The sequence below is a fragment of the Pristiophorus japonicus genome, chromosome 21 (assembly GCF_044704955.1).
Source record: "Pristiophorus japonicus isolate sPriJap1 chromosome 21, sPriJap1.hap1, whole genome shotgun sequence".
Lineage (NCBI taxonomy): Eukaryota > Metazoa > Chordata > Chondrichthyes > Pristiophoridae > Pristiophorus > Pristiophorus japonicus.
In genome coordinates, this window is record NC_091997.1 from 1,400,869 (window position 1) to 1,426,842 (window position 25,974).

The 25,974-nt window shown below is 46.4% G+C and overlaps 1 protein-coding gene across 4 annotated transcripts in view; it reads right to left on the minus strand.

Annotated features, from left to right (window-relative positions):
• The window catches only part of LOC139233761 (oxysterol-binding protein-related protein 6-like), a 105,680-nt gene that overhangs the window by 11,969 nt on the left and 67,737 nt on the right, over positions 1 to 25,974 (minus strand). For 3 of the 4 annotated variants that reach the window (XM_070864239.1, XM_070864240.1, XM_070864243.1), the window contains 7 exons: positions 24,502 to 24,598; positions 16,656 to 16,909; positions 13,771 to 13,908; positions 10,613 to 10,676; positions 8,048 to 8,126; positions 7,464 to 7,608; positions 6,047 to 6,191 (listed from right to left, as the gene is read on the minus strand). In XM_070864239.1, coding sequence (XP_070720340.1) covers positions 6,047 to 6,191; positions 7,464 to 7,608; positions 8,048 to 8,126; positions 10,613 to 10,676; positions 13,771 to 13,908; positions 16,656 to 16,909; positions 24,502 to 24,598 — 922 coding nt within the window. The remainder of the gene's footprint in view (positions 1 to 6,046; positions 6,192 to 7,463; positions 7,609 to 8,047; positions 8,127 to 10,612; positions 10,677 to 13,770; positions 13,909 to 16,655; positions 16,910 to 24,501; positions 24,599 to 25,974) is intronic. The other variant, XM_070864242.1, reaches the window with a different exon arrangement.

The following is a 25,974-nucleotide window of genomic DNA, read 5'->3' on the forward strand; positions in this document are numbered from 1 at the left end:
TAGTCACTGTTGTAGTATATGAAACGGGGCAGTCAATTTGCACACAGCAAGCTCCCACAAACACCAATGTGATAATGACCAAAGAATCTGTTTTAGTGATGCTGATTCAAGGTTCAATATTGGACAGGACACTGGGGACACTCGAAGAGCAGGGGTGATAACCTCAGTGTCCTGTCCAATATTGATCCCTGAATCTTTTTCATTGACCTCAGAGGACAGATGAGGCCTCGGTTTAACATCTCATCTGAAAGACGGCACCTCAGCACTGCACCCGAGTGTCAGCCGAGATTTTTTGTGTGCTCAAGTCTCTGCAGTGGGACTTGAGCCCATAACCTTCTGACTCTCAGGCAAGAGTGCGCATCATCATAGGCAGTCCCTCAGAGTCGAGGAAGACTTGTTGCCACTCAGCGAGTTCTCAGGTGACTGTACAGTCCAATGTGGGAATTACAGTCTCTGCCACAGGTGGGGCAGACTGTGATTGAAGGAAGGGGTGGGTGGGGAGTCTGATTTGCCGCAAGTCCTTCCGCTGTCTACGCTTGGTTTCTGCATGCTCTTGGCGATGGGACTTGAGGTGCTCTGCCGAGTTGAGTTGAGTTCCTGCACTTTGGGCGGTCGTGAGCCAGGGATTCCCAGGTGCTGGTGGGGACGTTGCACTTTGCCAACGAGGCTTTAAGGGTGTCCTTGAAGAGTTTCCTCTGCCCACCTGGGGCTTGCCTGCTGTGTCAAAGCTCCGCGTGGAGTGCTTGCTTTGGGAGTCTTGTGTCGGGTATGCGGACGATGTGTCCCGCCCAATGGAGTTGGTCAAGTGTGGTCAGTGCTTCGATGCTGGCCTGAGCGAGAACACGGACGTTGGTGCGTCTATCTTCCCTGGGAATTTACAGGATGTTGCGGAGGCAGTGCTGGTGGCATTGAGGTGTCTACTGTACACAGTCCACATCTCAGCCATATAGGAGGGCGAGGATCATTATTGCCATAAGCTTGGTGCCAGATTTGAGGCCCTGGTCTTCAAAGACTCTCTTCCTCAGGTGACCGAAGGCTGCGCTGGCGCACTGGAGGCGGTATTGGACCTCATCATTGATGTCTGCCCTTGCTGATAGTAGGCGCCCGAGGTATGGAAAATGGTCCACGTTATCCAAGGCCGCGCCATGGATTTTGATGACCGGGGGCAATGTTGTGTGGTGGGGTCATGTTGATGGAGGACCTTTGTATTACGAATGTTTAGTGTAAGGCCCATGTTTTCATACTCCTCAGTGAAGATGTTGACGATGGCTTGGAGTTTGGTCTCGGAATAAGTGCAGACGCAAGCATTGTCCTGTAGTTCCCAGAGAGCTGCCAATATCCCCAAAGCTGAGCAACCAGTAAGACCCATTTCTTTGAATGGGTCTTCTCCTGTGTCCAGTCTTAGCGAATCCTGGAAGCTATATCTGGCACATAAAGGACAAAGCCAACGTAAAAGCAGCTCTTAAAATGGATCCTGAATACTTGCGGATTTTCATCGAGTCAGCATCAGCATCTCGGTAAACCGAACATTTACTCTGGCCCATTCAATTATTCAGCGAAGTGCCCGATTACAGCAGGAATGCAGTTCAACAGGCTCTTGTGCTTTAGAACTAGTTAAAGTTGGACAAACAGCATTTTCATTTCACATTTAACCTTGAACAGCGCGATGCCTTGGGCAAGTGTTTTTTTTAAATCAACAATCAGCTGGCCCCCATGTATTGAAGATTTAACGTGCAAAACAATTTCGGCAAGTTGAGAAAACAGAAGGGAGAGAGGTTGCAGACCAACCAGCCAGTTTGGGTTCAGTTAATTATTCAGTAATAACTTTTAAATTAGTAAAAGGTCTGTTAATCACCTTAAGCAGCTATTATCTTGCATTAGTGTTGTCAGGTGTTGTCCAAAGTGTGCGTATTGTAGTCGACTGCAAGCCAAATACCAAATTGCCAAGCATCAACAACTTGCATATAATGTAGTAAAGCATCCCAAAGAGCTTCACAGGAGCGTTATCAAACTAAATTTGATACTAAAGCACAAAAGGAGATGTTGGGACAGGTGAACAAAAGCTTGGTCAAAGAGGAAGGTTTTAAGGAACACCTTAAAAGGAGGAGAGGCGGAGAGATTTAGGGCCCAAGTTTCCACACGCGCCTAGAACGGCGCAGTCCCGACCTGGACGTCCGTTTTTCACGCCACAAAGTCCGCCTAAAAAAAACCCTCCGTATTCTCCACCTCCCTGCAGGTCCTCTGGCCCTCGGCGCAGCGCAGCAAGAGCTGTGGGGGGGCGGAGCCAGGTCCCTGCGCTGAAAACAGTGCCGGGACCTCTGCACAGGCACTAAAGTGGGCACGCATGTGTTCTAAACTTCCCAGCCCCGGGGGAACATCCTCCCAGCATCCAGTCTATCCAACCCCGTCAGAATTTTATACGTTTCAATGAGATCCCCTCTCATTCTTCTAAACTCGTTAATACAGGCCTAGTCGACCCAATCTCTGCTCATACGACAGTCCTGCCATCCCAGGAATCAGTCTGGTGAATACTCTATGGCAAGTATATCCTTTCTTAGGTAAGGAGACCAAAACTGCACACAATACTCCAGGTGTGGTCTCACCAAGGCCCTGTATAACTGTAGTAAGACATCCTTGCTCCTGTACTCAAATCCTCTTGCAATGAAGGCCAACATACCATTTACCCCTAACTGCTTGCTGCACCGGCATGTTTGCTTTCAATGACTGGTGTACAATGACACCCAGGTCCCTCTGTACATCGACACTAACCAAGCCATCACCATTTAAATAATACTTTGTCCTTATGTTTTTCCTACCAAAGTGGATAACTTCACATTTATCCACATTATACTGCATCTGCCATGTGTTTGCCCACTCACTCAACCTATCTAAATCGCCTTCCAGCATCTTTGCATCCTCCTCATAGCTCACAATCCCACCTAGTTTTGTGCCGTCAGCAAACTTGGAAATATTACATTTGATTCCCTCATCCAAATCATTTATATATATTGTGACTAGCTGGGGCCCCAGCACTGATCCCTGTGGTACCCCACTAGTCACTGCCCACCACCCCAAAAATGACCCATTTATTCCTACTCTGTTTCCTGTCAGTTAACCAATTTTAAATCCATGCCAATACATCACCCCCAATCCTACGTGCTTTAATTTTGCGCACTAACCTCTATGTGGGACTTTATCAAATGCCTTCTGAAAATCCAAACACACGACATCCACTGGTTCTCCCTTATCTATTCTATCAGTTACATCCTCAAAAAGCTCCAGTAGGTTTGTCAAACATGATTTTCCTTTCATAAATCCATGTTGACTTTGTTTAATCCCGTTGATATTATCTAAGTGTGCTGTTATCACATCCTTTATAATAGATTAGCATTTTCCCTACTACTGATGTCAGGCTAACTGGTCTGTAGTTCCCTGTTTTCTCTCTCCCTCCTTTTTAAATAGTGGGGTTACATTTGCCACCCTCCAATCTGCAGGAACTGTTCCATAATCGACAGAATTTGGGAAGATGACAACCACTACTATTTCCATGGCTACCTCTTTTAGTACTCTGGGATGCAGATCATCAGGCCCTGGGGATTTATAGGCCTTCAGTTCCACTAGTTTCTCCAGCATTAATTCCTTTAATTCCTCTTGCTCACTAGACCCTTGGTTCCCAAGCATTTCTGGGACGTTATTTGTGTCCTCTTCCATGAAGACAGAACCGAAGTATTTATTTATTTGCTCTGCCATTTCCTTGTTTCCCATTACAAATTCTCCCATTTCTGTCTGTAAAGGACCTACATTTGTCTTCACTAATCTTTTCCTTTTTACGTATTTGTAGAAACTTTTGCAGTCAGTTTTTATGTTCCTTGCAAGTTTACTCTCATACTCTATTTTTCCCCTCTTAATCAATCTCTTGGTCCTTTTTTGTTGAATTCTAAACTGCTCCCAATCCTCAGGATTGCTACTTTTTCTGGCAACTTTGTATGACTCCTCTTTGGATCTAACACGATCCTTAATTTCTTTTGTTAGCCATGGTTGGGCCACTTTTCCTTTTATATTTTTAATGCCAGAAAGGAATGTACAACTGTTGCAATTCATGCATTCGTTCCCTAAATGTTAGCCATTGCCTATCCACCGTCATGCCTTTTAATGAATCTTCCCAATATATCATAGCCAATTCATTCCTCATACCTTCATAGTTTTTTTGTTTAGATTTAGGACCCTAGTTTCGGATTGGACAACTTCACTTTCCATCTTAATAAAGAATTCAATCATGTTATGGTCACTCTTCCCTAAAGGACCTCGCACAAGACGACTGTTAATTAACCCTTTCTCGTTACACAATACCCAATCTAGGATAGCTTGTTCCCTAGTAGGCTCCTCAACATACTGGTCTAAAAAACCATCTCGTACACACTCCAGGAATTCATCTGCCACAGTATTATTACTAATTTGGTTTGGCCAGTCTATATTAGGATTAAAGTCACCTACGATTACTGTCGTACCCTTGCTACAGGTATCTCTAATTTCCTGTTTGATGCCGTACCCTACACTATCACAACTGCTTGGAGGCCTATAGACAACTCCCACCAATGTTTCCTGTCCCTTGGTGCTCCTTAGCTCCACCCAGACGAATTCTACACCTTGATTTTCTGAGCCAATATCCTCTCTCACTATTGCTCCGATTTCATCCTTTACTAACAACGCCATACCACCCCCCTCTTTCTTTTTGCGTGTCCTTCCTAAATATCGAATACCCTTGGATATTCAGTTCCCAACCCTGGTCACCCTGCAACCATGTCTCTGTAATTGCAACTATATAGTATCCGTTTACATCTATTTGCGTTGTTAACTCGTCTATCTTATTACAGATGCTTCGTGCATTCAGATACAACCCTTTCAAATTTGCCTTTTGAACACTGTTAGACATCTTAACATTATTTTGTACTATAGCCCTATTTGTCTTACCTGGACCCTATTTGTTAGTGCCCTCTTTTGTTTGTATGCTCTGTCCCTTCCGGACATAACCTGGTTATCCTTACCACAATCACTTTCCTGCATTGCTTCCTTTTCTTTTCTCTTTAGCATTCTAGATTGCTGTATACTGCGACCGCCCCCCCCCCCGCCCCCGCGCCCCGCCCCGCCCCCCGCCCCCCCCGCCCGCCCCGCCCCCCCCCGCCCGCCCCGCCCCCCGCCCCCCCCCCCCGCCCCCCGGCCCACTTATTTAGTTTAAAGCCCTATCTACCTCCCTAGTTAGTCGGTTCGCTAGAACTCTGGGCCCAGCATAGTTCAGGTGTAGTCCGTCACCACGGAACATCTCTCTCTTTCCCGAGTATTGGTGCCAGTGCCCCACGAATCAAAACCCACTTCTCCCACACCAGCCTCTGAGCCACGCATTCATCTCCCTGATTCTATTGACCCTATACCAATTTGCTCATGGCTCAGGTAATAATGCAGAGATTACCTTTATGTAATTTAGTCCCTAGCTGTTCAAACTCTCAACAGAATCTCTTTCTTAGTCCTACCTATGTCGTTGGTACCTACGTGTACCACAACAACTGGATCTTCCCCCTCCCACTCCAAGTTCTTCTCCAGTCCGGAGGAGATGTCCTTTACCCTGGCACCAGGTAGGCAACACAGCCTTTGGGACGCACGCTCTCGGCTGCAGAGAACCCTATCTATCCCCCTAACTATACTGTCCCTTGCTACAACCACCTGCCTCTTTACTCCGCCCACTTGAATGGCTTTCTGCACCATGGTGCCTTGGTCAGTCTGCTCGTCCACCCCACAGTCTGCACACTTGACCTCAAGGGTTGCAAGAACCTCAAGTCTATTGGACAAGTGCAGTGACGACACTTCAAAAGTACTTCATTAGCCCTGAGTTTGTGAAAAGTGCTATATAAATGCAAGACCTTCTTTCTTTCATCAGGGAACTCTCTCCAGCCCATTGTCGAGAATGAAGAGCAGAGGCTGCAGTGGGTGTGTTGCACACGTTGCTAAATGTGAAAGAACCCAGTGTGGGAGACAATGTCGCTGGTCTTACTTGGTTTCCAAACGCATTTAGCCGATTGTGGCCCGCCACAGTAAAGCCCCTCGTGCCATTTGCCAAACAGCTGATGGACAACCCTCCCACTCTGATCCATCACTGAACCTTGAACCTCATTCACGTTCGAACTCCAGTATTTGGTCTGGAAAACAGAAAAGCACCATTGGCAAAACAGAGTGACATTCAAACATTCTGCAGCTTTTACATCGAGCCGGTCAACAATAAACACCTGGTAGAACATAGGGACATCATTTGGCCAGCCCCACACACCACCTCTTCTACGTCCTGCATCTCCCCCCATCTCCCCCCCCCTCATTTGTTTCTTTTGGTAACTACACGGTCCAGCTCCCTCGTGTACTTTTGCTGACACTAACCACTTACCTCACCGAACAGTCTGTTCCACACATTTGGCATCCTCTGTGTTTAATCTAAACTGCTCATCTTACTTCTTTGGAGCTGGAGCCTGTACCCCCTTGTTCCAGTTTGTACTGATCAGACAGAGCAGAGGCAGGAGGTAAAAGCTAAACAGGGGAGAGCAGTGTTTGGAAGGCACAGCTTTTGGTTTTAATGCTGCTCCCTCACGATGCAAGGTTTAATTGAAAGTATCATCTACATTCAGACAGCGGGCATCAAAACCAGGCACCCAGTTCAGGCACATTTCTCTCTCCCCTTTGGAGACATTACCGTAAGTAGGAGAAAAGGATCCACCATAGAATCATAGAATGTTACAGCACATAGAGGCCATTCAGCCCATCCTGCCTGTGCTGGCTCTGTGAAAGAACTATCCAATTACTCCCATTTCCCCAGCTCTGTCCCTGCAGTCCTGCAAATTTTTCCCCTTCCAGTATTTATCCAATCCCCTTTGAAAGTCAATATTGAATCTGCTTCCACTGCCCTTTCAGGCACTGCATTCCAGATCATCGCAAATCACTGCATTAAAAAAATTCTCCTAATCTTTCCCCCCAATTCTTTTGCCAATTACCATAAAGCGGTGCCTCAAGTTACCGACTCATGCCAGTGAAAATAGTTTCTCCTTATTTACACGATCAAAACCTTCAAGATTTTAAACACCTGTATTAAATTTCCCCTTCGTGAAAACAACCTCAGCTTCTCTTGCCCCTCCAAATCACTGAAGTCCTGGATCCCAGGTACCATTCTAGTAAATCTCCTCTGCACCCTATCGAAGGCCTTGATATCCTTCCTAAAGTGTGGTGCCCAGAATTGGACACAAAACCCCTTCATCTATTTAGTAAATGCCTCGAAGCCATGAGATGCGGGGAAAAGAAAACGCAAGGCACTTTAATGGAGCCGGCTTACCTTTTGTAAGTATTGCAGCCAGCTGCTCACCAATTGGGCTGCTCACCAATTGGACTGCTCAACGCCAGATGGGCAAGAACCCCACGAGCGAACTCACCTTACAAAATGTCAACCTGCAGTGGCAGACACTGCTCTTTATGTTTGTGATCGTCACTTCCCCATAATGTTCTATCCATCGCTGCCCGCTCAGGATGTTGTGGATACAGGAGGTGACCTTATTCCACTGATAGTGATCGCCAAACCTGGGAATAGGAAAGGAAACACATTTACAACAAATACATCACAAAAGAGTTGCTTCCATTTGAGCCCAGCTCTCCCGTGACCCATGAACGAATGCACAAGTGTCTGGAAATCATAGAATTTTACAGCACAGGAGGCCGTTCAACCCATCGTGCCCGAGCCAGCCAATTAATCCCACTCTGCTGCTCTTTCCCTATAGCCCTGTAAAGAATTTTTAAAGCATATATTTTATCCACTTCCCTATTGAAAGTTACTATTAAATCTGCTTCCACCACCTTTGCAGGCAGTAGATCACAACTCGCTGTGTTCAAAATTTTTCCCCATGTTGTCTCTTGTTCTTTTGCCAATCACCTTAAATCTGTATCCTCTGGTTACCGACCTGCCACAGGAAACAGTTTCTCCCTATTCACAATCAAAACTATTTCAAAATCAGCGACTTACTTTGGCAGACTCACATTCACCATTCCAACAGGCACAATCTCAAGGGACTTCCCCCAGAACTTATTCTTCCACCTCACATCTGAAACCACAAAAGGAGAAAGTCGTGAATATATACAGCACCCCATGATGTCTCTCAGATACAACCCTAAGGTTTTCAGATGACGGAATTATTTTGAGACTGTCGTCAACAATAAACACCTGGTAGAACATAGGAAGATACAAGACCTGAAAAGACCATTGCATTCCATTTGGCCAGCCCCATACCCACCTCTCCCCATACTCTTATGTAGGCAAAAAGTCAACATTAAAATAATTGTGACGATGTAGAAGTTGGATCATGCAGCATGTACAAAGTCAAACACAGGCACAAGTCAGGAGTGTGATGGAATACTCACCACTTGCCTGGATGAGTTCAGCTCCAACACTCAAGCAGCTTGACACCAAAGCAGCCCACTTGATTGACACCCCATCCACCGTAAACATTCACTCCCTCCACCACCGGCGTACCGTGGCTGCAGTGTGTACCATCTACAAGATGCTCTGCAGCAACTCGCCAAGGCTTCTTCGGCAGCACCTCACAAACCCGCTACCTATACCACCTAGAAGGACAAGGGCTGCAGGCACACGGGTACACCACCGCCTCCAAGACACACACCGTCCGGACTTGGAAATATATCGCTGTTCCTTCATCGTTGCTGGGTTAAAATCCTGGAATTCCCTCCCTAACAGCACTGTGGGAGTACCTTTACCACGCGGACTGCAGCGGTTCAAGAAGGAGGCTCACCACCACCTCAAGGGTAATTACGGATGGGCAATAAATGTTGTCCCATGAATGAATTTTAAAGAGAGAGCACGGAGGAGAGACACCCCCCCAAAAATGTCATCCATCCGATTATCTAAATGTACGTACAACTTTTCACCAGTGGTTTGAATTGAATCACCAAACTTGGCATCACTAACCAGTCTAACTGCCTTACAATTCGGGCATCTTGTCCCAACTCAATCAAGGAGCTGCATAGAAGTAACAGAGCTGGGAAGGAGGCTGCACCTCCACCCAATGTCCCCCACCACCCCACACACCACCTCGCCTCCACTTCACCAAATGCAATTGCAGCAGAGTGATGGAGCAGTCTGCAGTCTCACTGGGCTGCATCCTTGCAGAGCGTGATGCGGGAGGCCCAGAGAAATTAGTCTTTTATGGGCTACGACTGCATTTTTCTAAGCAGGTGAGGTGGAGGCTATTCAATATAGAAGTGGGCAAAACTACCTGCAGTTGTCCCACCACCGGCTAACTATTGCTGGTTGGGGGGGGTGGGGAAAGAGCAACAACTGAGGAGCAATTGCACATGGAATTCCACAGCCCCTCATTATCCCACAATTGCCAGGATCCAAGCTACAACTCACTTATACAAAAGCAAAACACTGCGGATGCTGGAAATCGGAACTAAAAACAGAAAATACTGGAAATACTCAGATCAGGCATCATCTGTGGAGAGAGAAACAGAGTTAATGTTTCAGGTCGATGACCTTTCATCAGAACTGGAAGAAGTTAGAGATGTAACAGGTCTTTAAGCAGGTGTAGGGGCAAGGAAAGTGGGGGGGGGGGGGGGAAGAAAGAGAAGTAAGGGGAAGGTCTGATAGGGCAGAAGGCAGGAGAGATTAGAGACAAAAGGGATGGTACAAGGCAAAAGGAGATAGTAAGGGGACAAGTTAAGAAACAAAAGATGAGTCTAGATAGGGTATAAACGGAGATGGCAGACAGCTGCCGTGGGAGAGAGAAAAAGAACGTACTTAAAAAACTGTTCCATCTCTAACTTTTTCCAGTTCTGATGAAGGGTCATTGACCTGAAACATTAACTCTGTTTCTCTCTCCACAGATGCTGCCTGATCTGCTGAGTATTTCCAGCGTTTTATGTTTTTAATACAACTCACTTAATTTATTTTTTATATTGAGAAACCTAGGTGACAGTTCAAGGCCCAGTACAGACCGGCGGGCACCGCAGGGTACAGAGGCGATAAATCACAATAATAGAATTATGATCCATGTAATGTCACTGCACTGGACAGAGTTATTGTTGTTTGATATATGTGGCACTCTAAGGCATTTGCTGTAATGGTTTCTGTTCCCGTCTGGGGCAACTCTGTGTCAAGCAATAAAAGCCCAGCACAGACACTGCTAAGATTGAAAACAGGGCCAGGTAATTCAAGTGCTCGTGTGATGCCAAACTTGGGGGTTAAAGCCTGCAGTTTGTGGGGCAATGGGAAGACTGCAGGAGCCAAAACGTTCCATATTTTTGATGATCCGAGACAGAACGAGCCGAGGTTGGAGACTCCCGAGAAGATTACTGACATCAGTGCGCCTTTCTATCTCGTCATGCAGTCCTGATCAATGCATGCATTTGGGACGTAAATCTACATGCATCTCCACTCTGAACAACATGATCAGACGCACACAGACAGCGACACACACACACACACACACACACACACACACACACACACACACAGCGACACATCTATAACAAAGGTTTCAAAGTGCCCATTAAGCCCCCCACTCAAACTAACCTTGCCAAAAGAGGAAGTTTTCGGATTCAGCATGGCAGACCGAGACCGGTGGGTGATGGCTAACCTGCAATAAGAAACACAAACTATGATGGGCGGCATTATCTGGGTGTGAAGATGATCACAGTCCTTGAGCTCCCACCACCCCCTTGCTTTTCTCTCCAGAAGAGATGCTGCAAGCCCTCTGGCCCCCCAGCCGACAGGCCAGTCTTTACAGCAGACTCTGGACAGGAAGCCTCACCAGAGGTACCTCAACGGCGCCCAATTCTGTTCCCACTCAAAGTCCATTTCACACTTGCACTTTTCAGTATGAGTCACTAGGTAACAACCAGGAGCCGAGACTTCTTCTCGAAACCGACTAACACTCTGCCCGCAACACCAGCCGATCGCGGCTAACTCAACAGACTGAAAAGGTTCCAACCTGAAACGTTAACTCGGTTTCTCTTTCCACAGGTGCTGTCTGACCTGCCTAGCATTTCCAGTAGCTTCTGGTTCATTGCATTTTATTGTGCCTTAACGTATTGTTAAAATATCTCAGACACAATGAATACAGTAATTTTCAAATGCAGTGACAGTTATATAAACAAATATCACAGCCATCTTGTGACAGCAATTTCCCACAATAACTACTGACATGCATGCATGTTAATGTGATTTTTGGCGCCTTTGATTGAGAGGGGAATAGTGGCCAAGACACTTTGCTCTTTTCCCAAACAGTCCCATGGGATTTAACGTGAACAAGCAGATGGTTTAACAGCTCACTTGAAAGGCTGCAGCTCCGACAATGCAGCGCAGGAGCGACCGAGATTATGGGTTCAAGATCTGGTGAGGGGCTCCAACCCACAACCCTCTTAACCGAAGACAAGAGCGCTACTGATGGAGTTAACCAGACACTCGAGCAGAGAACGAAGAAGAAAGATTAGGCTGGTAATTGTAAATATTCAGTCAATACTGCGCAAAAAGGAATGTTCCAACTATAACTTCACCGGGGGGGGGGGGGGAGGGAAGAATTTCTCCAGCGCGCTGTTTGGGGGCAGTAACCCAGTCGGGGAGGGACTTCCTGCGCCCGATGTCGCCTGCTCCATTTCCTGTTGGGGCGGTGTCCAGGACGCTACTCGGGCGCTACTCAGCCTCTCTGCGTTTCCACGCCCCTCACCTTTCGTTATGGGGGAGGGGCTCTGCAAACTCTGCCGCCACTGGGCCATCGGGGTGGCGTGGTGCCATGGCCCCAGCCCTGCATCGAGAGCGCGCTGGGCTGCATGATGGCGGCCCGGACCGACCGACCACACCGCGGAGCATCAAGACGGGCCGAATGGCGAGTCAGCCAAAACGGCAGCGCACGACACCTCCCCTTTAACTTGCGCCCCTCGAGCAGAGGTCGGCCCGGCTCATGACTCGCAAGGCTGGCGCTGACACCGCTCGCGGGCCAATTTCAGTCACGGCCGGAACGTGGTCTCCATCATGCTCGCAACTCCACTAACTCCTGCGCAATTTCGCGGGAGCCGGTCGTCCCTTCCCCCCGGCGAAAACAGATTCGCGTTCAGTTAGCGCCCCCCAGTGGTGCTCACACGAGGCGCACAACAGGTGAACTTCACCCCGAGGAACTGGCGGTGATCTGAGAGTTTTGCAGGGGCATGTCTCGTAAAAGGAAAGGCTCAGGAGGTTATTGCAGAGTATGAGCACCACCTGGTGTACGAACCAGGAACATGTTCAAAGCAGCAGAACTATATTCAGGAGCTCACTAGCCATTGCTGGACCAATAAAAAGACCTGCATTTATATGACGCCTTTCATGACCTCAGAACTTCCCAAAGCACTTTACAGCCAATGAAGTACTTTTGAAGTGTCGTCATCACTAATGCAGGAAATTTGGCAGCAAGCTCCCACAAACAGAAATGTGACAACTAGTTTTTTTTTTTGAGGCAGCTCTTGTATCGAAACTGAACACAACAGAAATGAGAGAAATATTCCACACTGGTGCTGATCGTCATTCCCAATATCTCACCGTTCCCCATAGAACAGTCAGATAGTCTACTTACTACATTTGGCTCACCACCACCTTCTCAAGGGCAATTAGGATTGGGCAATAAATGCCAGCGACACCCATATTCCATGAATGAATAAATTATAACTTTTTTAAAATTAGGCATTTATTTCCATCACAGCACCAGAGATATAAGCATCTATTCAGAGCGCCCCGCGATCAGGAACATATTAAAATTCCTGTTGCCAACTCAAAGATGCTCATCAAGACTACCAATGTCAGTTTTACAATGCCCAATGCCAGCATAGAGGGAAGATACAGCACAGGCCGGATACCGATATCAACACAGCCCCAAAAAGTGCACCCTCCCCCATTGTAGAGTGCTGGAGACATTATTATTTCCAAAACCAGCCTGAAATTCGTGGCTTCTCAAGTGCCAAAGTCAGCTTAGTGCCAATTTGCTTCATACAATGGCAGCGCTAAATCGAGAGGCAGCATCCATTGAGAACTGGGTTTGATTTCCAAAATAGAAAATAAAAAGTTACATTTGACTAAAATCTGGAGTAAACCTCCATTTTGGGACAGCCAGCAACAGTAGGTGCGGCAAAGGGTAACTTGGGCTAGTGTTGGATTGGAGCTGGATTCGCACAACCGTTCTTTGTGGATGCCAACAGCAACCACAGTAGAAACCAGCAGAGATGACCATGGAAAACTGAGCCACACAACTTGAAGCTTAGTCTCTGGCCCAGTGCTCAGTTAGTTGATCTCTGGTGTGACAGCCACTGGGAGTGGGGGGGTTTGGGGTTGTTACAGTACAGTTGCTACGGCTTGAAGGGCCGAATGGCCTACTCCTGCACCTATTTTCTATGTTTCTATGTTTACAGTTGCCCTCAGCCAGGGGAGGAAGGAACTGGGGTAGAGAAGCAGGATTCCTGTTCCTATTTGATATCAAATGTACCCCTGCTGATAATCACAAGTGTGAGCGTGGGACAGGATCAGATACAGTGGTGCCACCTTCCACAGTCAAATAACTCAGAGCGGCTCACAGCCTTGGCTTGCACATGAAAGGTGCCGAGGTGCCGACAGACTAACACCTCTCTATCTGTACCTCAGCACCAGTCAGCACCTTCAGAGGAGGGGGAGAAAATGGAGAGGAAAGCAGGAGAGATAATAAATACCTGCTCGCCAATAAACTGGAAGCCCTTGTCTTCTCTTATACATTCGTAAGTTTCACCGAGGACAGGGTTGAACGGCTTGCTCCTCGCTCTATAATAAGCTGAAGCGTAGCCCGACACAGCGAAGGCAGCAATATAAATCTGCAGGGAAACAGGAACAGTTAGTGACCGAGAGCAGACGGAGCGCGAGCTGTGACAGGCATCCTTCAGTATTACCACAGAACCCCGAGCGTTCACTTCCATCCCGCATCAAATTTGCCGCAGCCCAGATTGAGTAATTAGAACTTATCTACAATTGATCAAAAATTCTACATCTGTGCAACTCGAGTTCCTATTAGAAGATAAGAACACAAGAACATAGAGCAGGAGTAGCTCATTCGAGCTTGCTCCGCCATTCAATGAGATCATGACTGATCTTCTACCTCAACTCCACTTTCCTGCACTATCCCCAAAATATCCAAAAATCTATCAATCTCTGCCTTGAACATGCTTAATGACGGAGCACCCACAGCCCTCTGGGGTAGAGAATTCCAAAGATTCACCACCTTCCGAGTGAAAACATTTCTCATCTCTGTCTTAAATGGCCCCTTATTCTGACCCCTGGTTTTAGACTCCCCAGCCAGAGGTATCATCCTCCTTCCATCTACCCTGTCGAGCCCTGTAAGCATTTTGTATGTTTCAGTGTGATCACCTTGTGATACCTTTCATATCAATATTTTCCCATTATATATTCCAATGTCCACATTTATTATGGGTTTTGACGATGTAAATTTGTAATGACAGCTTTCTGTGAAACCTTCAGGAACCATCTCTGAAAATTTCAGAGCTTGCATCAGTTATCTTGTTGTCACTTCAGCTAAGTTTAGATCGCAAGTTTTAGCTTTTCCATGATTTTATTTGTTGCAGTATGGTGTAACCTTTTATTTTCTATAGAGTTTCTCAGCTTTGTCTACTCTCTCTTCCATGGAAATACATTTTTAAGTTGGCTTTCTTCAAACCACTGGCCTTATACTGCTCCGTGCCGTGTCCTCTCCCAGAGTCTCCATTGTATTCCCTGCACAATCTGTTCCACATTTTATTTTCAATAATACTTCTTAACTTTGATGCTTCCTCCATCTCACCAAATGGCTGGAGTGTCAACTTGTTCCATTATAAATTTGTATCTCAACATTTATAAATGGGACTGCTGATGTAAACCAGTCATGCTGTAATTACAGCCACTCCCCAGTGGAGGCGCTACCATTGGCAGGAGTGTATAATTACAGCAGGAGAAACTTACACAAGCAGTTTCAATTATAAATGTGGACTTTATAATGGGAATATAAAAAGGCTAGATGCATGAAGACTAAATTACAAAGAATCATAGAATAGAAATTTACAGCACGGAAGGAGGCCATTTCAGCCCATCGTGTCCGTGCCAGCCGCCAAAAGCTAGCCAGCCTAATCCCACTTTCCAGCTCTTGGTCCATAGTCCTGTAGGTTATGGCACATCCAAGTACTTTTTAAATGTGGTGACTGTTTCTGCCTTTATCACCCTTGCAGGCAGTGAGTTCCAGACCACTATCCTCTGGGTGAAGAAATTTCCCCTCATATCTCCCCCCAATTACTTTAAATCTATGCCCCCTGGTTGTTCACCCCTCTATTAAGGGAAATAGGTTCTTCCTATCCACTCTATCCAAGCCGCTCATAATTTTACACACCTCAATCAGGTCTCCCCTCAGCCTCCTCTGTTCCAAAGAAAACAGACCCAGCATCTCCAATATTTCCTCAAAGCCAAAATTCTCCAGTCCAGGCAACATTCTTGTAAACCTCCTCTGCATCCTTTCCAGTGCAATCACATCTTTCCTGTAATGTGGTGACCAGAACTGCACACAGTACTCCAGCTGCAGCCTAACCAGTGTTTTATACAGTTCAAGCATAATGTCCCTGCTCTTGTATTCTATGCCTCAACTAATAAAGGCAAGTATTCCGTATGCCTTCTTAACCACCTTATCTACCTGGCCTGCTACCTTCAGGGATCTGTGGACCTGCACTCCAAGGTCCCTTTGTTCCTCTACAATTTTCAGTGTGGTACCATTTAGTGTATATTCCCTTACTTTGTTAGACTTCCCCAAATGCATTAACTCGCACTTATCCAGATTGAATTCCATTTGCCACTGCTCTGCCCACCTGACCAGTACATTGATATCTTCCTGCAGTCAGCAACTTTCTTCATTATCAACCACACAATGTATTTTAGTGTCATCTGCAAACTTCTTAATCACACCCCTAACATTCAACATCTGCATGCCCAGGTCCGATTATCCCCTGCCCCATTTTACCTGAAGACTACACTTGATCTTGACTTCCTCCGTGCAACTAGAGAAATTGTCTAGTTCAAAACTTAAGTCTTCAATCAGTCAGTCATCTAATATGTAGGTGTGTACCATCGGCACGATGCACTGCAACTCGCCAAAGCTTCTCTGACAGCACCTACCAAACCTGCGACCTCTACCAGCTCGAAGGCCAAGGGCAGCAGGCTCATGGGAACACTATCACCTACAAGCTCGCCTCAAAGTTGCACATCATCCTGACTTTGAAATACATCACCATTCCTTCATTGTCGCTGGGTCAAAATCCTGGAAAGTCTTACCTACACCAGCACTGTGGGAGTACCTTCACCACACGGACTGCAGCGGTTCAAGGCGGCGGCTCACCACCACCTTCTCAAGGGCAGTTAAAGATGGGCAATAAATGCTGGATGGACTGGTTAGCGATGCCCACATTCGTGAATGAATAAATAAAAGATTCACGGCTGTGACGAGAGGAAAGAGTGAATTTCTCTCACTCGAAGAGGAGCCAGCACCCACTCAGCTGTTTGGTACCACGGAGCAGAAGCAGCAGCTTACCATGCGCTCAAAGGGATCGGCGGCCCTGCTCGCTGTATCCAGCAGCTCACTGAATTCCAGCTCCTCACAGAGTCGCTGCAGCGTGTTCAAGGGCTCATTCAGCTTGACTGGCATGGAGACCTTGGACAGGTCTTTCCCGATGTTGTTCTTCAGAACGTTCCACAGGCTGACATTGCTCAGATTTGGGCCTGGAGCCGGGAGAGAGAACCTTCTTTGAATCCCATCGACAGAACTGCAGCTTGGAGGGTCTTCTACTTTAGAAAGAATTATTAAAAAAAGAACAACTTTAATCTAATTTCTCACATCTCGTTTTTCCTAACTCAGAAATCCAATAATGTAAAAAACAGGGCAGCAGCTCTTGTTGTTTGAGGGTTTCACCAATCAAACCCCTCAGTGACCTCGCCCCTCCCCATCTCTCTAATCTTCTCCAGCCCTGCAAGCCTCAGATCTCTGCGCTCCTCCAATTCTGTAACTCAAATTTCTCTCTCCAGACACAACTAATAAAATCTTTGGGTTCGGATGAAAGGTCATTGACCTGAAACGTTAACGCTAAGGTTCCTTAAAATTCTCATCAATGTTTTCAAATCCCTTCATGGCCTCTCCCATCTCAGTAACCACCTCCAGCCCCACAACCCTCAGATCTCTGCGCTCCTCCAATTCTGGCCTCTTGCCCATCGCTGATTTTCATGGCTCCACCATTGGTGGCCATGCCTTCAGTCTCCAAGGCCTGAAACTCTGGAATTCTCTCCTTAAACTTCTCCGCCTCTCTAATTCTCTCTCCTCCTTTAAGACGCTCCTTAAAATAAATCTTTGACCAAGCTTTTAGTCATCTGTCCTAATATCTCATGTGGCTCAGTGTCAAATCGTTTGGTAACACTCCTGTGAAGCACCTTGGGATGTTAAAGGCACTATATAAATGAAAGTTGTTGTTGAAAGCTCCCTTTGGTGAGTTTATAGCTGCAGTGTTCTCAGACACAAAAAATATAATGAACCAGGCTCAGGTGCATTGGCTTTTCACTTGATTAATGATCACTGGTTGCTTATCTAGTTTATGACTGCTGAAAATCTACATGTCTAAAAGTGGTGCCAAAACTCAGGAGTCACAGGCAACCTTCCAACTCGCACTCAATCTGTGGATGCCACCCCATTCCCGAGAGATCATATTTCGCAAAAATACACAGAGCATATCCATAAGTCGCAGGCATGTCGATGGAATACTCTGCCACAGGGAGTGGTTGAGGCAGTGACCACAGCTGCTTTTAAGTGAAAGCGGCTTAAATATTTGAAGCCGAGGAAGACACAAGGTTATGGGGGAAAAGGGAATTCATTTCAGATTGCTCCAGTGAAGAGCAGGTACAGACATGGTGGGCCGAATGGCCTCCTTCTGTGCTGTAACCTTTTGTGGTTGTAATGGCAAGAGCATCATAACCATGTAATGTACACTTAGTCATTGTATAACTGCAGCAGTGTATAACTGCCCGTCGCCAAGGCCACAAAGTCTAATTGCTTTCAACAAGGTCCACTTCTGGTTGCTTTGAGGCCAATTTCTCTTTGTGTATCCAGAGATCTGAAAGTACTTTTACTTCCGGGGTGGGGTTGGGGGGGGGGGGGGGGGGGGAGAAAAGAGAGAAGAAGAGTATCTCTCTAGATTTGAAATGACTGAGTATCGTTTTTAATTTTCATAAACGTTGCAAAGATTTGCATGCATGAGAGCCACAATTCAAAACTAGAGGGTAGATTTTATGAATTAGCGTTTGACACAGACCATTGCATGCTGGGATTGCAGATCAGTTCACTCAACTAAAAAAAAAATTAAGATTAAATATAGGTTTCGTGAAAAATGCAACTCCGTGACAAATATAACACATTGCATTTATATAGCACCTTTAACATAGTTACAGAAGTGTAATCAGAAACATTTACACCAAGTTAAGGGAGACCAAAAGCTTGGTCAAAGAGGGAGGTTTTAAAGAGTGCCTTAGAGGAGGAGGTTTAGGGAGGGAACTCCTGAGCTTGGGGCTGAAGTCACGGCTGCCAATGGTGAGGCAAAGGGAGAGGGGTTTGCACAGGAGGCCAGAGTTCTTCGAGGGTTGTAGGACTAGTGAACAGTCTAGCTCAGCTGATAGACAGCGGCCAGGGAGGGGGATAGAATCAGTGACGAGGGAAGGGAGTTTGTGGCGGGGGCCAAAGACAGTGGAAGGTTGAGAGAGGAGTTGGTGAAGCACAGCTGGGTGACCTTGGCATATAGATTAAAACCCCATTTTCTATTCAGGGAATGAAAGTTTCCTTTCATTCACAAATCGATTATTTGCTATTAGCGAAGGGAAATTAAGTAATAATTTGCACAAAGAATAAGATCAGTAGCCCCTAAAAAATTCCACGTGGATTCAAACCCGAGAATTCTGAATCTCAGCTCTACCACCAGGTGGAGATGCTGAACTGAGCACAGATATTACCCACACAAGTAACAAAAGGCTCTGATTATCAAACCTCCTCTATCCAGAGACCACATACAATTATTCCATTGTGGATTTGCCTCCCTCCACCGAGCAAGGGAGAGAGAGAGAGAGAGAGAGAACTAAAGTACAGGAATGAAAAAGGGTCGCGAGGCTATTCTCATGCATTGCTTAACAATGAGTTGGGGCACGCTGGGTCCACATACTGAGTGCCATTCCTGTAGTTTAGCCAAGTATTTTGCGCTCCGAAAACAAGGGTAGTCATTCCCAGAAAAAGGAATACATCTCCACATTTCTCCACCCTGTATCATCAACCTCTCCAGTTAGCTACCGTACTTCACCTTACACTTTGAAAATAGTTTTGTCAGATGGCAAAAGGTTGTGTGTCAAGGTGAGGGATGTTGGTGCTGGGGATGGAGTGCCTGCCCATGGCAGACACCCAGGCCTGCAATTTCCCCCTCTTCCCACCCCTATAGAGTCAGGATAGGACTTGTAGCTGCTGCGCTGACCCCAGCCCATTCCCCTGTTCTGGGGGGGGGGGGGGGGGGGGTGTCATTAAGCATTCGTGGCAGACTTGCTGCAAGGGGACCCCAAGCAAAATCCAGGCAGTGCTGCAGGAGGCAGCCACTGCATTGAAAGGGGCAGAAAAGCTACAAAGATTTCAACAAATCTCCCACTGAAGGCCTCAGCAGAGACACAGGACGCCAGCACAAGGCCTAGGAGTAGTGAAGCTTCTTACTGCTTTGCCCAGCTAGGAGCAGCCTCACCATTATGCAGGGTTGGATGAAGCTGGGTGGGAAGAGTCCGAAGGCCCAATGACATGTCTACCCTTCTAATGAGCCACAATGGATGGTCAATGATCGATGGCACCCTGTCGGCCTGTTGATTGAGGGCAGATAACTGAGCCTGCCACAGAGGAGAGCGTGCTCGAGACGGTGATTGCAGTTCCAAGCTCCCACGGTCACGTGCGGATTCTTGAAGTGACTGCAACCCCAAGGAGACCCTCCTTACTCCCTTCCCCAGAGGATAGATCCCTCTCCCTAACCAGGAGTCGTTCTACTTCCCGACACCGGTGATATTTCTGGCTTCCCGGATGAGATGATTAGTTTGAGTGCTAAATTGCAACCAGTCTAATGCTGAGGACACACCCCAGTTAGAAACCATGTTGACATGATTCCAGCTCATTTTATGCAAGCCCCTCTGAAGCCAACAAGGATTCAAGATTTGAATACTGCTCCCATATGTGGGGAGGCTCTTCTAACATCTCTCACACACTCTTGGAGAGGATACAAGAAATAACATCTCTGAAGCTGTCCCTCTCCTATCTTTAGCCTCCAAACCGGCTCACTATCTCCCCAGGACTGATTCCCTGCTCCCGTACTTCCAGTAGTGAGTTACATTCGGGAACCCTCGATTTACCCTCCATCAAGATTAATTGTGGGAGCACGGAATTAGTCCTTCTACTTTATCCATATTACTGTAGTCAATGTGCCTCTAAACCTTCCCTTCTTGTTCCTCTGAAGTGTCTTACGTACATTTCTTCCCCGCTTCCTCATTCTGTTGAAATAAATCTCACTTCACTGTCTCTTACTCTAACTCATTCTTTCGCAGGACTGTAAAATTGTGGAACTCCTCACTTCCCTCAGTCCTCTCCTCCTCCGACTGTCCACAGGTTTTTAAAACTGTGACTTATTGTCTTTTACTCTTTCCAACCTGAGCAATGCCCTTCACCTTCAGTCTCAGTTCTTCATTTTGCTTTCTCGGTGTTAAAATAAACATCCTGTCGAAGGGCAGCTGCTAACTGGCTGCACCACCCAGTCCCTTGAGCTTTACTTTGCCACCTAAAAACCCTAGTGTTAAGTCCTGTAAACTCAATCACCTAATGTTCGCCATTGTTCTCCTTACAGCAGAAAAGGTGAAAAGGTTAAGGGCAGGTGGGATAGAGGGGTTTTGAAAAGAGTAGATGGGAAGAAGTTGCTTTCCACTGGCAGGAGGGTCGATAATCAAAGGACACAGATTTAAGAGAACTGGCAAAAAATCCAGGAGAGATGGAGGAGAATTTTTTTTAATTTTTTTTTTAAATGCAGCCATTTGTTAGGATCTGAAATGCATTACCTGAGAGGTGATGGAAACAGATCAAATTGCAACTTTCAAAAGGGAATCAATTACAGGATATAGTCAAAGAGCAGGGGAGTGGGAAGAATTGGATCACTCTTTCGAAGAGCCAGCACAGACACGATGGGCCGAATGCCCTCCATCTGTGCTGTATCATTCTATGATGTGCTGCCATGTGTTTGTGTGACAATCCTTCTGCTGTGGCTCCACAGTATAAACTGGATTGTGTAGATCAATAACTTTTATAAAAGGGGTCAGAGGGTCGAGTAAGGAGGAGGAACGGAGGGAAATCCTTATTAGTCAGGAAAGTGTGTTGGGGAAATTGATGGGATTGAAGGTCGATAAATCCCCAGGGCCTGATGGACTGCATCCCAGAGTACTTAAGGAGGTGGCCTTGGAAATAGCGGATGCATTGACAGTCATTTTCCAACATTCCATTGACTCTGGATCAGTTCCTATAGAGTGGAGGGTAGCCAATGTAACCCTACTTTTTAAAAAAAGGAGGGAGAGAGAAAACAGGGAATTATAGACCGGTCAGCCTGACCTCAGTAGTGGGTAAAATGATGGAATCAATTATTAAGGATGTCATAGCAGCGCATTTGGAAAGAGGTGACATGATGGGTCCAAGTCAGCATGGATTTGTGAAAGGGAAATCATGCTTGACAAATCTTCTGGAATTTTTTGAGGATGTTTCCAGTAGAGTGGAGAAGGGAGAACTAGTTGATGTGGTATATTTGGACTTTCAGAAGGTTTTCGACAAGGTCCCACACAAGAGATTAATGTGCAAAGTTAAAGCACATGGGATTGGGGGTAGTGTGCTGACGTGGATTGAGAACTGGTTGGCAGACAGGAAGCAAAGAGTAGGAGCAAATGGGTACTTTTCAGAATGGCAGGCAGTGACTAGTGGGGTACCGCAAGGTTCTGTGCTGGGGCCCCAGCTGTTTACACTCTACATTAATGATTTAGACGAGGGGATCAAATGTAGTATCTCCAAATTTGCGGATGACACTAAGTTGGGTGGCAGTGTGAGCTGCGAGGAGGATGCTATGAGGCTGCAGAGTGACTTGGATAGGTTAGGTGAGTGGGCAAATGCATGGCAGATGAAGTATAATGTGGATAAATGTGAGGTTATCCACTTTGGTGGTAAAAACAGAGAGACAGACTATTATCTGAATGGTGACAGATTAGGAAAAGGGGAGGTGCAACGAGACCTGGGTGTCATGGTACATCAGTCATTGAAGGCTGGCATGCAGGTACAGCAGGCGGTTAAGAAAGCAAATGGCATATTGGCCTTCATAGCGAGGGGATTTGAGTACAGGGACAGGGAGGTGTTGCTACAATTGTACAGGGCCTTGGTGAGGCCACACCTGGAGTATTGTGTACAGTTTTGGTCTCCTAACTTGAGGAAGGACATTCTTGCTATTGAGGGAGTGCAGCGAAGGTTCACCACTGATTCCCGGGATGGCGGGACTGACCTATCAAGAAAGACTGGATCAACTGGGCTTGTCTTCACTGGAGTTCAGAAGAATGAGAGGGGACCTCATAGAAACGTTTAAAATTCTGACGGTTTGGACAGATTAGATGCAGGAAGAATGTTCCAAATGTTGGGGAAGTCCAGAACCAGGGGTCACAGTCTAAGGATAAGGGGTAAGCCATTTAGGACCGAGATGAGGAGAAACTTCTTCGCCCAGAGTGGTGAACCTGTGGAATTCTCTACCACAGAAAGTTGTTGAGGCCAATTCACTAAATATATTCAAAAGGGAGTTAGATGAAGTCCTTACTACTAGGGGAATCAAGGGGTATGGCGAGAATGCAGGAAGGGGGTACTGAAGTTGCATGTTCAGCCATGAACTCATTGAATGGCGGTGCAGGCTAGAAGGGCCGAATGGCCTACTCCTGCACCTATTTTCTATGTTTCTATGTTTTACATGAACTGCTGAAATTGGTTGAATGGTTATGCCACACAACATGGTATTACTGGCAATAAGCTAGATACGTTTTCAGACAGTAAAATGAATTATTTAAGCTGCTTGGGGCTTTTTGCTGTGTTAAAGGCACGATACAAGTGCAAGCTGATGTTGTTGTTGGATGTGGCATCACACATTTTGAAACACTCAACAACTTACATTTATACAGCCCTGTCAGCACAGTGCACCATAGTTAGGCACTCTACCTTCTGGCCAGACTCAAGTAGACAGGAGGAGGAGGGAGTCACAGAAGGCGGCCAAAGGCACTGTTGAAGAAGTAGGTCCTTCAGGAGGCTGTTGAAGCTGGTGAGAGGGGTAGCAAGGCTGGGGTGTTTAAGGAGGGAGTTTCAGAGTGTGGTGAACACAAGTTGGGGAAGGTGTGGGAGGGAGCGCACAGCAGGCCAGAGTGGGAAGGACAGAGGATGCAGACAGAGATGTTGGGCCAAAGGTGGTTGCACACATCAGCAAGAACAGTCTGTGGAAGAATCCAAATAGAAGGATTTTGAAAATAAATGGTACTGAACAATGGACGTCAGCTAGGATAGGTGAGCAGGATTGTGTGCGGTGAATGGGAGAACTCAAAAGAACAGAAACTAAGGGGGGAAATCTGGAGAGTCCTAAATGAGTTGAAGTGTATGTAGGGAAAGACTCAAGAGGAGAGTGTTGGAAAAGTCAAGTCTGGAGGTGATCAAGACATGGATGAATGTTTTGGCGAGACTGGGGGTGCAGTAGGGACTGAGACGGAATGTTCTGGAGGGGGAAATAGGCAGACTTTGTGAAAGTTGAGCTAGAGTCAGCATCCAGGAAGAGGGATGAGAGTGGGGACTAGAGCATTTCTAGTAGCCATTGAACATATGTTGCACTGGAAGATCTCAACAACAACAACAACTTGTATTTATATAACACCTTTAACTTCACAGGATGCAACAAGACAAAACATTTTTTGACACAGCCACGCAAGAAGAAATTACAGCAGATGACCAAAAGCTTGGTCAAATTGGTAGATTTTAAGGAGCGTCTTAAAGGAGGAGAGGCGCAGAGGTTTGGGGGATTGGGGGGAGTTCCAGAGCTTAAGGCCCAAGCAGCTGAAGGCACAGCCACCGATAATTGAGCGATTATAATCAGGGATGCTCCAAAGGGCAGAATTTGAGGAGATGAGACATCTCGGGGGTTTGAGAGGCTGAAGGTTGAAATAATCTCTCAGGATATTATTGCTGCAGGTGATCGGTCGTTATTTTGTGCACATTTCAGAAAGTGAAAGTTAGAGATGGTTCCTCATACTGCTGATGTAAGACGAACAAAACAAACCTGTAATTTCCTGCATGGCTGCATCCACAGTATCCAGATTCTCCTCAGAGTTACTGTTGGTGATTTCGCTGGTGGATGAGTCATCATCGTCAGACATCTGTGACAAAGATTTAAGATTTAAGATTTAATGAGTTTAAAAGTAAATGGCAATCAATGGCACCATTGAGGTGATTTTAACCATGGTAACAGCCAGACATGTTCCAACAACACAGGCACGATGGGCTGAATGGCCTCCTTCTGTGTTGCAAGATTCTGTAACACACATTTAATTAATGCGCACATTGCCTCAATGCAAGACACCAAGTATAAGAGTGCTTCCTTTTTTCTTTTGCTATTTAAGGTCTAAAAGTTCACACTTACGCCCATTAACTACCAGAGCCAGATACCGAAGCTCCCTAATTAACTTAGTGGGTAAATGCATGTAAAGTGTGGAACTACACCATACAGACCCAGCGTCAATAGAAACATAGAAAATAGGTGCAGGAGTAGGCCATGCAGAAATCAAGCGGAAAGAGCGTGCGGAAAACCTGTCCCACCCTCCTTTACCCTCAACAACTATCTGTCCCACTTGTGACAGGGACTGTGGTTCTCGTATTGGACTGTTCAGCCACTTAAGGACCTATTTTGAGAGTGGAAGCAAGTCTTCCTCGATTCCGAGGGACTGCCTATGATGATGACGACTTGAGGCAAAGCTGTAAACTCAAAGAATGGCTTCCCGATGTGGTTTGAAAGATGGAGAAGAAATGCAAGGTACAAATCAACCCCCTTCACTGAATTTCTCCAACAATTTTCACCCCACCCCTCCCGACTCTCTACAAAAGGTTTCCTGTGTTGATTTTCCATGCATGACCTGTGTTAGCAAGTAGCGGCAGGTTATTCAACTACAAGGGAGCACTGCACCCGAGCCTGATCCTGCCCTCACCAAATATGCAAACTTTCCAACAGGTATCACCAGAGAGCAATCAGTATTGAGGACCCTGGCCGTTATCCGTTTCCAAACCCGGGGTTATTGCAGCAAGAGTAGTGTACTCATCACTGGGTGATCGCTTTGCTGAACACCTCCGTCAGTCCGCGATCGTGACCCGGAGCTTCGGGCCACTTGCCACTTTAATTCTCCGTCCCCCTCTTACTTTGGCCTCTGACACTGTTCCAATGAAGCTCAACATAAGCTCGAGGAACAGCATTTCCAATGAAACTCAACACAGATAAATGTGAGGTCATTTATTACTTGGAAGGCACGAGTGGGGTAGAGGAACAAAGGGATCTCAGAGTACAAATCCACCAATCACTAAAAGGTTAGCAAGGCCATAAAAGAAGCAAACCAAGCACTAGGGTTTATTTCTAGAGGGATAGAATTGAAAAGTGGGGAAGTTATGCTAAACCTGCATTGAACCTTGGTTAGACCACACTTGGAGCACTGCGTACAGTTCTGGTCGCCATATTATAAAAAGGATATAGAGCTACTGGAGAGGG